General features: G+C 37.8%; 1 protein-coding gene across 1 annotated transcript; it reads left to right on the top strand.

The window, feature by feature from the left end:
• The first annotated feature begins 7,199 nt into the window (after positions 1 to 7,199).
• On the top strand, positions 7,200 to 12,097 carry LOC125777824 (myb-like protein Q). Its single transcript, XM_049453636.1, has 3 exons — positions 7,200 to 7,298; positions 8,562 to 9,299; positions 12,038 to 12,097. The coding sequence occupies exons 1-3, from the start codon at positions 7,200 to 7,202 to the stop codon at positions 12,095 to 12,097; spliced, it is 897 nt and encodes a 298-aa protein (XP_049309593.1).
• Positions 12,098 to 13,068: the final 971 nt, after the last annotated feature.

Here is a 13,068-nt window from a genome sequence, read left to right on the forward strand (position 1 = left end):
GTAACAGATTTCCAGTGCTGACAAGTAGATTGCGGAAAATCAGAGTCGCACAGAGAGATTTAGCGTGGATCAGTTTGAAATCATTTCAATGAAGTGATTTGGAACTGTCATTTTTGTATGGCGAAATCTTGATAAATTTTTAAGATTAGTGGGATAATCCATTCAACAGCCGAAATCGTGTGATTAAGTGTCGGTCTGAACATAGTATTACTTGAGTTGGTGGCATGTCAAAACGTATTTTGCTTAGGGCATAAATCTCTGGATCGCTTGACCTACTCTCTTTCTAGAAATTTAGAACATTTGTACTAGATTTAACAAATGGCAGCTTCAACGTTTCAATCTTTCCATGGACAACTGTTGACTGATTTGGAACAACGCTAACACTCAAAAGGTCGTCCAAAAGAGCGAAGTTACTTTCTGTATGTTCAGTATCCAAAGCCATTAGGGCATTTCAGAATCTTGTGCATCTATCTATAAACAATGAACGTTTTTTTTTTGTAGTTTTTGTACAAACCTTGCAAAGACCATTAACTCGCAGCCGATCGGTGAGGAAAACCATTATTTGTAAACAAAATTTTCGCACAAATTAATAGGGAATAATTAACTGACGCTTTATTTGATGAAGCTGCTGAAAAATTAAGGACATTGAAGGTAAAAAATATTTTGTGCGGCACATAGCATAAATTTAAAATTTTTTGATTTCTAATTTACAAAAATTTCTCCATTTCTTCTTTTTTTACAATGTTTTATGTTTTACAGCAGCTGAGTGTAATTGCAATGCATTTTGTTAGTGTAAAGCAAAAATATGCTCGCTAATTTGCAATTGCAAAGATGCAAGACCATTTGCACCAGATTCTGAATTGCCCTATTGAATTTGTTGATTATAAATTTGGAATGGGACTGTGGGGTTCGGTTTGGTGCCCTCAATGTCTTAAAAAAATTCATTGTTGTATTTTTAGTGCACAAAAGTGTAGCACAACTCGACATATTTGTATTTTCAAAAAGTACTCATTGTTCTGTTTACATAATACAGGCTTCGCCAGTATCATCATCGCCTGTATGCATTTGCGATAAACTTTTCGAAATTATAATCATATGTCACCGTTATACGATGTAATTGATATAACTTTTCTCAGTGCCATTTGGTCTATTTCTAGAATCGATAAAATTTCTTTGTACAAATTTTTGGATGCATCTGATTCAGCTCCTTTGAGTTCCATCATAACATGCGCAACTGATGCCAAAAATATTTCGATCCAGCCGTGTTGCACTATCTATTTTTAAAGACGTCAGTCGATTTTACATTCTTGATATACATATTTCGCTGCTACTTGTTCAAGTACAACATTATAGTTGCTTTCATTTAATATGAAGTTTGTACCACTTTTGTCTTTAAGACCTTGACATATGGGGTCAAATAAAGGGTGATTTTTTAAGAGCTTGATAACTCTTTTTAAAAAAAAGCATAAAATTTGCAAAATCTCATCGGTTCTTTATTTGAAACGTTAGATTGGTTCATGACATTTACTTTTTGAAGATAATTTCATTTAAATGTTGACCGCGGCTGCGTCTTAGGTGGTCCATTCGGAAAGTCCAATTTTGGGCAACTTTTTCGAGCATTTCGGCCGGAATAGCCCGAATTTCTTCGGAAATGTTGTCTTCCAAAGCTGGAATAGTTGCTGGCTTATTTCTGTAGACTTTAGACTTGACGTAGCCCCACAAAAAATAGTCTAAAGGCGTTAAATCGCATGATCTTGGTGGCCAACTTACGGGTCCATTTCTTGAGATGAATTGTTGTCCGAAGTTTTCCCTCAAAATGGCCATAGAATCGCGAGCTGTGTGGCATGTAGCGCCATCTTGTTGAAACCACATGTCAACCAAGTTCAGTTCTTCCATTTTTGGCAACAAAAAGTTTGTTAGCATCGAACGATAGCGATCGCCATTCACCGTAACGTTGCGTCCAACAGCATCTTTGAAAAAATACGGTCCAATGATTCCACCAGCGTACAAACCACACCAAACAGTGCATTTTTCGGGATGCATGGGCAGTTCTTGAACGGCTTCTGGTTGCTCTTCACCCCAAATGCGGCAATTTTGCTTATTTACGTAGCCATTCAACCAGAAATGAGCCTCATCGCTGAACAAAATTTGTCGATAAAAAAGCGGTAATAATTTTGGTAATAAAATTCAATGATTTGCAAGCGTTGCTCGTTAGTAAGTCTATTCATGATGAAATGTCAAAGCATACTGAACATCTTTCTCTTTGACACCATGTCTGAAATCCCACGTGATCTGTCAAATACTAATGCATGAAAATCCTAACCTCAAAAAAATCACCCGTTATATTGCGCATATTATTGGAATTAAGCAGAATGAACGGAACGGAACGGACTAACAATTTTTTTTATTGATTTGAACTTTTATCGATTGAAGTTTCATGTTCTTTTTGTTCTGAACGCAACCAAAACTATTTTTGTTTTTTTTTGTTCAGGTCGGGTGTCATTTTTTTTAAACATGCGAAAATGTTTTGCATTTCACGTAGTCGCTGTCTTTCTAATTGTTGGAGAGAAGGAAGCAATTTAATTGCAACCCTGCAAAGCATCCATAGCACTTGAACTTAAGTTAAGCTATCATATAATATCTGTAACTAATATAACTCACTTCTGTTAAATTGAATAAATAAAAGCATGTAAAACAACGGGTTATGGGCCCAAGCCATAGATTTTTTAAACTAAAGTTATATTTTATTGGCTGCATTGACTAAAAAGTTTCGTACATCATCAATTGAATTATATATGGTGATATGTAGTATTATAAATGGCGAGCTCAACTGTGAGGATTGATCCGCTAAACGCGGATGACTACGATACCTGGAAGTTGCACATTAGGGGTATAACTTTTTTGCAACATAATATTTACATGGCCGTACATGATGAGCAATGGTGAAAAAATATTAACTGCGTTTTTACTTTTTTGTTTGATTTTTTTTTATTTTGATAAAAAAAATTGCAAAAAACGCGTTTAAAGTTTTCAAATCCCATAAGCCTCAATGTAAAAATTTGCACTATTTTGTGGATATCCCAGAAACCATGCACGATATTGATATAAAATTTTGATACGATATAAAACACTGTAAAATCTACGTTTCGGCATCATTAACTCAAAAAAAGTATTTTTTGATTATTTTGCAACAAATATTATTTATTTATAAGAAAAATATAGTTTTTGTTAATTCATTTTCTTTTTCTTTAATTACACATATATTTTATTTAGAGTTAGAAGCAATAAACTTAAGATTTAAACTGCGCTTAGCTTTACATTTCGGATAAATGTCTTGTATCAATTTGATGGCTCGTTCTGCGCATATATTCGAGCGCTGTTGGTTTGCAATAAATGAGTCTTCCTTCACCCAGTGTTTTAAAAAATATTTATGCGCTGCTTTAAAAGGCTTTACCGATGTTTCTAACTTTGTGAAGTAATTTACATGAAAACGGTGGTCGGAAAACCATACGTTATACCAATTGACAAATAGGCAACAGTTTTGTTCGGTGTTTGGCAATGAGTATAAATGTCAAAATGCAGAGTATAGCCCTTGAGTTCCAACGGGCGTTGCTTAGCGATTGTAGAGTCTTAAATTTTATATAAGGATAGATTTTATTTTTTTCATAATATTTGAACGCTTGTCCCAGCTCATACAGATACTGCATGTCATCGCGCCATTTGATGTATCTTACTTTCAATTTTTCTTTGCCTTGAGCGAAAATTTGTTTTAGAGCATCGAAATTATTGATCATTTCTGAAAATATATCGTACGGAATATTTGGTGATATTGATTTTTCATCCAGTGACTTATCCATTACATGTCTTGAAATCAGATCTAAAATATGATGTTGACAGCCCACATATTGCGGTGAATGTAAACCTTTTGTTGAAAAGTATTTTTGGAGTGAGATAACAACTCCATTTTTATGTCCTGTATTGACGGTTGTTGTATCACACACAATCATTTTGATGGAGCCCCACAGTTGAAAATTATCGAAAACTTCCTTGATGCCTTCAAATATGGTTGAACTTCTTCCATTATCAAGATCCAAGACCGCCAATCTTACTTTTCTGAACTCATTTTTTAGCACCACGGCCTGTATTTCTCTTTTACCGAATTTCTTCCCATCAAAATGAAGACACCAAATATTATTCTTGAGTGAAGTCTTATAATCTTCTTCCAAACGTTCTGCTGCTTTTAAAATTCCTGGTTGTGTTGGTGTTGTTATATTAACTCCTGATTTCGCCAATTCTTTGCATATTTTAGCAGCATTTTTGGTGGTCACATTGGCAGTTGTTACTATTTTCACTGCTGCCTTTGTTGAACAATTCGCTTGTTACTTCAAATTCTTCATAATTCGGGACGCAGCAATCATCGTTCGCGTCGCTTGATGATATTGAAGATATTGATGAGTTTAATACACTATTATTTTTGACGGAGGTATTTTCTTTCATTTTAAAAGCTATGGATGGGTGAAGCTTTACATCCTTAGTAGTTGTGTACCCAACTTCTTCGTTCGTTCTTATTTGGAGTTCATACAGCTCTTTATCTTCAGTACCAAGCCACATACCTTTTTTATTCGTTACATCAAATAATTTGTTGAATGAGATTACCATGTTTGTTCCACTGCGTTTTTTTAACGATTTCTGGTATGTTTCTAGGAGTTTTTGTATTTTACGTTCAAGGGATACTTTTGCTATGATTGGAAAATTAAGTTTTGACCACAAATCAATCAGTTCTTTTCCAATAATCTTGCACCTATTCACTTTGCTTTTTTCAATTTTTGCCAATGCATTGTATCTTCCAATTATAGCGGCCTGCTTCGGAATTTTGCACAATTCGGTTAAACATTTATCAATGTTGACTATTTCACGTCTTTTCGTTGTACTTTTTTTAAAAGCAACTAAATTATTTGTCCACACTTTTGAATTTTTAAGAACATCTTTTTCACTCTTTTTAAAAGACATTATGTTTGTTGACGCCGCCCCCGCCCAATGCCTTTTGCCACGTCTGTATCGGCAGAGCAATCTTTCTTTTCTTCTTTTTCGAAGTTTAATTCGCGCGCAACTAAACTCTAACAAAAAAGTTGCGCGCTCTCTTCTTTTGCGACAGCCCTGCTCTACAGACGTGGTAAGTGTGGTTCCAAATTTTTATAATTAAATTATATATATTACTAGCTGACCCGGCGAACTTCGCCCCGCCCAATTTTTATTTTTTTTTGGAAGTCATAGACTCGTATAACTTTACCACAAATAATATAAACTTCAAACAACGCATTTTCATTTAATGTTTTTAATGTTTGTAGCGCCATCTACTGTAACATAGCGCACTCAATACCGCTGTTAGCGCCACCAACTGGTGGATAGCTCTTTGCTAATAATAAACAAATAATTTGCAATAAATAAATAATGCGACTATAAGGAGAATTATAAACTATCCTATCTTTCAAGTTGGACCAAACTGCACACAGTGTTAAAAATTTCATTAAAATCGGTTCAGTAGTTTAGGAGTCCATCGCAAACAAACAATGTGACACGTGATTTTTATATATTAAGATATGAAACTTTTGGTTTTATTTATTTATTTAACATTTGTGGAATAATTGCGCCAACCAATCCCCACGGCCAACCACATCTTTGGAACGAGCGAGCACAGTGCTCCACAACCCGAATTTTTATTGGTCTTTCGAGCCGGATAACAGGTAACAAGTTGATTGTTTATTTAAAGTGAAAGTGCATAATTTGCCCGCTTTAGCAACTCGCAAGTTACAGCCAAACATATTTTGGATTTGTGCTCTGCAAGCTATAAGGCAATAGATTGGTTAATTTGTGCATCATTTATGTACAAAACCCATTGTGCTGTGTGAAGTGGAGACCAAAACTTATTTTTGGCACTCTACCCACAAAATCAAAGCACAAGATTGCAGGTAGTATTGTACTTCATTTAAGTACAACAACAAATACACCTGCAAATGCACTATTTCACTTTGCAAAAAAAAAACACGCTCTGTTATTCGAGAAAAAGTTATAAATTTCTTGGACGCACAAAATCGTCTGGAGCGTCAACAATCTCTCTCGGGTTTTTGTTTTTCCTTGTGGTTTAATTTGAGTCTAGTCGCTCAACTCTGCCTTCCCATATATTGCTCGAATAGCAATAAAGGCAAGCAGCAATAACGCAGCTGCAGTTTCGCGAGTGAACAAAAAAAAAAAACAAAACAAAATACAAAAATTAAAACAAGTGCAGTGAGTGACACTAAAAAATTGGAGAAAAGTGAAGTGAGCGACGGCTAGATCACCAAGATCATCAAGCAGCAAAGGGAGAGCAGCGAAGGCAAGCAGCACAGAGAAGCAGCACAGGCCAAGCAGCAAAGGGAGAGCAGCAAAGGCAAAGCAGCAAAGGCAAGGCAGCACAGCAGCCATCCCAACAAACAAAGAGTATAGTGGTGAAATCGAAATAGTTCGAAAATAACCCAGTGATAAAAGTGAAAGTGAATAGTGGATATAGTAAATCAAATAAGTGCTTGTTAATTTTATCTGTATTTATACAAATTTGGATTTTAATAAAGCAATTAAGCACAAATCAATTTTGTTGGTGTACATAGTCAAGGACTAGACGTGCAAGTGCATTGGGACGATTACCCAGCAAGCACATTCAAATTAAAATTGGGAAAAATACTTTGAGAAAATAGTTTACTAAATTGATTAATTTTTTTTGTGCTTTCGAATATTCACGCTTCACTAAGAAACAACGCACTACTAATTTAAAGTCTGTCCGTGATTGGTTCTATAACTTTTGAACTTTTGCAACATATTTGCAAATATTTTTTAAATTTTAATTTCAAGTTTAGATCCGATTTTGTGCAACATTTTTGCAGTTACGATTCAATTTTTTGAAAACAATGGAATCAATCAGAGCCTTTACCACAGCTGCAGACGCTCTACTGGAGTTTGAGGAGTCTTTTACTCCAACAGCAAACAATCAAAGTGCCTACTCTCTTGAAGTTCAACAAGCTGAACTGAAATCTCTGTGGGCAGAGGTAAAGTCAGAGTACAAGTTGTGTTTGCCAAGAGTGGATCCTTCTGACACAAGCTCAATTGACGACCTCAAACTTAAATATACAAGCTGTTACCACGCTTATGTGTGTTGCGCGGCCTTGATGGGCGAACACATGCACAACCTCACGGCGTTCAACCAAAGCCCTACTTCCAACTCGACAATTATTCAACCTGAACGGTTACAACAAACTGCAGAACCCGTGAGGTATTCTATCAATTTACCGCCATGTGATACCGAAATATTTCATGGCGATGTTTTACAATGGCCCTCATTTAGGGATTTATTTGCCGCCATTTATGGGAACAACCCAAGGCTATCTCCGGTAGAAAAGTTATTCCATCTGAACCAAAAAACGCGAGGTGAAGCAAAAGATATCGTTTCGAAAGCGCCACTGACGAATGACGGATTCGCATTGGCGTGGAATAATTTGTTGTGTAGGTATGAAAACAAGCGAGTGCTTGTCAACACACAATTGAATTTATTATTCAAGCTTCCGCACATCTCTACAGAATCTGAGACCGAACTCAGAAATTTACAGCGGGAAATAAATAGCTGCATTTCAGCTTTACAAATACATGGCATCAATACAGATAGCTGGGATGCCATATTCACGTATTTGTGTTCAATCCGACTACCGGACTATACACTGTCGCTTTGGAAACAATCTCTGGATTTGGATTCAGAGATCCCAAAATGGGTTGAGTTAGACAAGTTTCTAACCAAACGGGTTAAAACGCTTGAGAGAGTATCAAACCTCAAAGGCGAGTTGAGTACTCAACCCAATATTAAGTCGGCTGATGGCGAAGGTCGGATACCAACCTTGCAATCAAGGATTGGATCGAGGCCCATCAATTCCCATCACGCCAAGACAAACAATATTAAATGTAAACTGTGCTCATCTCAATCGCACATTTTGAAAACTTGTCAAAGATTCATTGAGATGATGCCTAACGCACGGTTAAATGCTGTCAGAAAACTCCACGTCTGCCTAAACTGTTTATCGGACTCACATGAAGTAAAAATTGTAAAAGTATGTTTAATTGCAATAAATGTAAACAGAGACATCACTCTATGTTTCAAAGGTTTGAAACTAGAAGCGGAAGCTTTGGTACTGCCAAAATTGACTGGACTTCTTCCATCCAGATCAATTAACTCTTCAATTTTAAAAAGGCTACCTAATATCCCCTTAGCGGATAATAATTTCTATACAAGTCAAAATGTTGACTTGTTGATTGGAGCGGATTTTTACCCGAAAATCATTCTAAATGGGGTAAAATTGAAAATCTCTGGATCCCTTGTAGCACAACGTACAGTGTTCGGTTGGATTATAACAGGTTCTGTTCCCTCCGAAGAAACCAAGGTAACTGGCAAAGGCCACAAACAAAATTCAACAATAATTCAACAACAAACACAAAATCATTTTTGTAGAGTAAATAATACTAATTTTATATTTACACAACAGAAACAACATCAGCAGAAGCACCAGCTACAACGGGATCAAACTAACGATGATGGCGAAACAAATGATGCGCCCGGCTCATCGAATCACACCGATACGCATGGTAGCGTTGGTGTGCCGACACTGCCTGCAGCAGCGCTATCTCTGTCAGCAACATCCGTAGGCAGCACACCGCCGAGCAGCGCTGAAGCGACAAATACCAACAATTTCGCTTATTACACGGGCCCCGCTGAAACGGTGGCAGCAACGGCTGTCACAGCTGCAACGCACCGACATGCTGTCGCAGCAACGCCACCACTACCACCCTCATCACAATCGTTGCCGCCATCATCAGATGTGGCGGCCTTATCAGCAACAGCGCACTATCCACCACAGCAGCAATACTATACCACGAGCAACGCAGTGGCGCCACTGTCGGATGCCTTTCACCACCAGCAGATGCAGCTACAGCTACAACAACAATACGAGCAGCGTTATCAACTGCGAACAGCCTATTATCACCAGCAACAGCAGGCGCCGCCGTCGCAATTACAGCAAGAAGACCAATCAGCAACGTACGTGACGTCACAACAGCCGTCTACACAATACCAACATGCGGCGGCCACAACAACAACAGTAAATCAACATGCAGCGCGCAGCAACAGACGAGCAACGCAGTCGACAGCCACACACCATACAACGAACACATCACAAACAGCAACAACAACACAGCAGCAGCAATCGTGTCAACGGGCGTCATCAGTCACTCAAAGCTCTGACCAACGACGTCTCTCCTACATACCACATGCCCAAGATCGAGCCAGACTCGAGTCGTCTCGCCGACTTCGGCATGCTGGTAACTTCCTTTCGGATTGGCGGCATGGCAACGATTGACTGAGACTCGATTCGTCTCAGCGACATTGTCCGGACCGAACCAGACTCGATTCGTCTTGTCGGCCACCCCATCCAAAGCGAAGGTGTGGACGAGACGCTCGACGTCAAGCAGATGCACGCCGTATCGTCAAGGATAGGCAAACAGCACTACGGACGTTTACTCCCGGCTCATGTTGCCCGGGTTACAACCAGCGGCAATGGGCCAACTCATCGCCCAAAATACGTCGCTGGGATACATCATATCCGGCGTCATCTAACATCGGCACAATAAAGTGCACTGGCTGCCAACGCCTCTCACATTCAGCACCTACCCAGGATAGCGTTAGACTCGAGTCGTCTCGCCGACCTCGGAAGGTGGTGACTTCTATGCAAATCGGCGGCATGGCAATGACCGACTGAGGTTCGATTCATCTCAGCGGCATTTCCCGGACCGAACCAGACTCGATTCGTCTCGTCGGCCACCCCATCTGCAAAGAAGACGTGGAAAAGGAAGTGCAGGAGCCAGTTAGTTAAGTTAGTTTTAAGTAATTTATTGTAAACTGCATTTGCAGTAATACTGCAAGGCGGGGAGAATGTTGACGCCGCCCCCGCCCAATGTCTTTTGCCACGTCTGTATCGGCAGAGCAATCTTTCTTTTCTTCTTTTTCGAAGTTTAATTCGCGCGCAACTAAACTCTAACAAAAAAGTTGCGCGCTCTCTTCTTTTGCGACAGCCCTGCTCTGCAGACGTGGTAAGTGTGGTTCCAAATTTTTATAATTAAATTATATATATTATATGAAACTTTTGGTTTTATTTATTTATTTAACATTTGTGGAATAATTGCGCCAACCGCTTCCCCACGGCCAACCACATCATTGGAACGAACGAGCACCGTGCTCCACCACCCGAATTATCAATGTTTTTGATGTTAAATAGTTATTTGTCCACATTCAATAGCTTTCCCGATGCTGGCTAAACCAAGACTGGCAAAGAGTAGACGAATTGAATTAATTGTAAAATGTTACAGTTAGTCGACGCTTATCGCATATTTACGTTACGGGAGGAAGAGAAGCAACGACAATGAATCCAAAAGCAATTGAATTACTGGGAAATATTACAGTTAGTCGACGCATATCGTAAAGTTTTGTTGTGTGGTTTTGCGTTCTTTTACGTATTTGATAATATTCGGTGATGCTTTTTTTTCTATTTATGGGTGTATTATTTTTTTCACAAAATGTAGAAATATTTCTTTTTTTTCTTATCGGAATATTGCTCCCATTAAAGAAATCAAAATAAAAAAAATTCAATTGCGTTGGTGCGGGAACTTTTTGAAAGAAAACAAAAAAGTAAAAACGCAATTAATATTTTTTCACCATTGTTCATCATGTATGGCCATGTAAATTTTTATTTTTGAAAAAAATGTTAAAAGTTATTTCCTCATTGCAATTCTTGTGAAAGCTAACTTATGGAGCTACGCATCTGGAGCTATACCTTGTCCAAACGACAATAACGCAGCGAAGTGGAAACATTTCGATCAGAAGGCCTGTGCGAATATAATGCTTTCAATTACATTATCAGAATTGGGTTTGATAACTGAATGCCAAACTTCACACGAAATGTGGAAAAAGGTAGAGTCTACGTTCCAGTCAAAGGGTCCTGCGCGAAAAGCCGCCCTACTGAAACGTATTGAACTCGCCCGAGTTAATACTTTAACCTTTAACCACAACCTTATGTTTCAGTAAACATTAAAGAAAAATCATCAAAACAACTTTATCTTAGAACAATAGAAGCGCACTATAAGTACAACAAACAATAACAACCCAAATAGTTATTTACTATATCTCAATAGTATGAGCAGCGATAAGCATAGCCTATGTAAGCCACTGGAACAATAACCTCGAGGTCACTTTATCATTATCGACTGCCTAGTAACAAGTTACCACTTGTAACACTTGTACAGCTTAAGTGTAATATATTCAATATTGAAGTACATGTGAATACGGTGAATTATTTTACAAATAAAGAATCAGTCAGAACCAATCTCATTGGCTGATGTAAAATTATATATTTATTTTATTCCTAACGAGTAAATAAATTAACTGGCGCCCAACGTGGGGCAGCAGCCAAAAGGATCATCAATAATATCATTAGTCAGTCAGCTTGAAAGAGATGAACCTAGTCCATGGAAACAAAAAAGGATTAATTTAAACCATCCAAGAAGTTTACCAGTACATCATCCCACACAACGTCAATCAAAAGGGATTCACATAAAATCCTAATACGACAACAAATTGAAAGAAAAGGATCAATATACCATCCTTGGCAAACAACACGCTTTCATAGAAAGAATACCATATCAAGCAGCGCTCCAAGAATACAACTGGAGACCGATCTTTAGTAAAATAAATCAACAAATAAATCAGCAAGATGACAGAACATCAAATTTAATTGCATTAACCAACGCCGTCGCCGATCTGCAACGACAGTTATCCGAACTACAATTAGGAAGAAATGCAACCTTTCCACAACGAATAGAAAAAAATATGTTCTTACACCAGACCAGAAGAAGTGGATCTGAATATGTTTAAACCAATAACACAATTTAATGGTGATTACAACGAATACAGGAAGTGGAGGAAAGTAGCAACCACATTAATGGAAGACATACGACAATTCGAAAGACATAACATATAGTATATGCCCAAGCATTAATAATGATCAGAAGAAAAAATACTTGCAAAGCAGCACAGATCTCGATCAACCACAAAATACAACAAAAAGAACTACCACTGCATGTACAAGTATATTATGACAATCTGAACCAAGCATTATATAGTGCTATCCAAGATTGAGATGACACACAAGGAAGAACGAATAGTCCAAGTATTGACACAAGAAATCCAAGCTAAAGCAATCAGAACATTCGTCACTGGACTGAGAAGTGTAGCTATCAAGAATGCCATCTATGCACGAGCCTGCACAACATTAGCAGATGCCTACAGTATCGCCCGTACAATGCAACATGATTCACGCCATCAGAACCTCGAGTACATTCCACGATACAACCATCATCAGAATCATAATTTCGGCAATCAACATCAGAATAATTATTCTTGTCAACAACAACCCCCAGTTGAACCAATGGATATCGATTCATCCACCATAGACCAACGAGACAAGGCAACAACCACCACGAAATCCGCAGCCTCGACAGAATTTTCAAAATCCATTTAAGAAAGTAGTAGGAGCATTGGGATACAAACGAGAACGAGACAACACATGTCATGCTAATATACAACCGAAGAATCAACGGATCAACCAAATTACACACGATCAATAATCAAATACAGAATATGAATATTTTTTATTCTAAGGCATGGGTTACCAACGCTTGTAAGGACCACAGAAGAAGGTAACTCAGTGTATATTTTAATTGATAGTGGTGTAGAAGAAAATTATGTAAATCCAAAATTCCCTCACGCAAAAAGGATAGAAGTAGAAAGAAAAAAACAAGCCGCTACTTCACACGGTAAATCATTAATTAAATATAAAAAGAAAGTGAATATAATAGGATTCAGTATGGAATTTTTAGAACTCGAAACCTTACAAAATTTCGATTTCTTGATAGGAATTAAAGGTTTAAAGCAAATGAAAGCAA

This window comes from Bactrocera dorsalis, chromosome 1, assembly GCF_023373825.1.
Source record: "Bactrocera dorsalis isolate Fly_Bdor chromosome 1, ASM2337382v1, whole genome shotgun sequence".
NCBI lineage: Eukaryota > Metazoa > Arthropoda > Insecta > Diptera > Tephritidae > Bactrocera > Bactrocera dorsalis.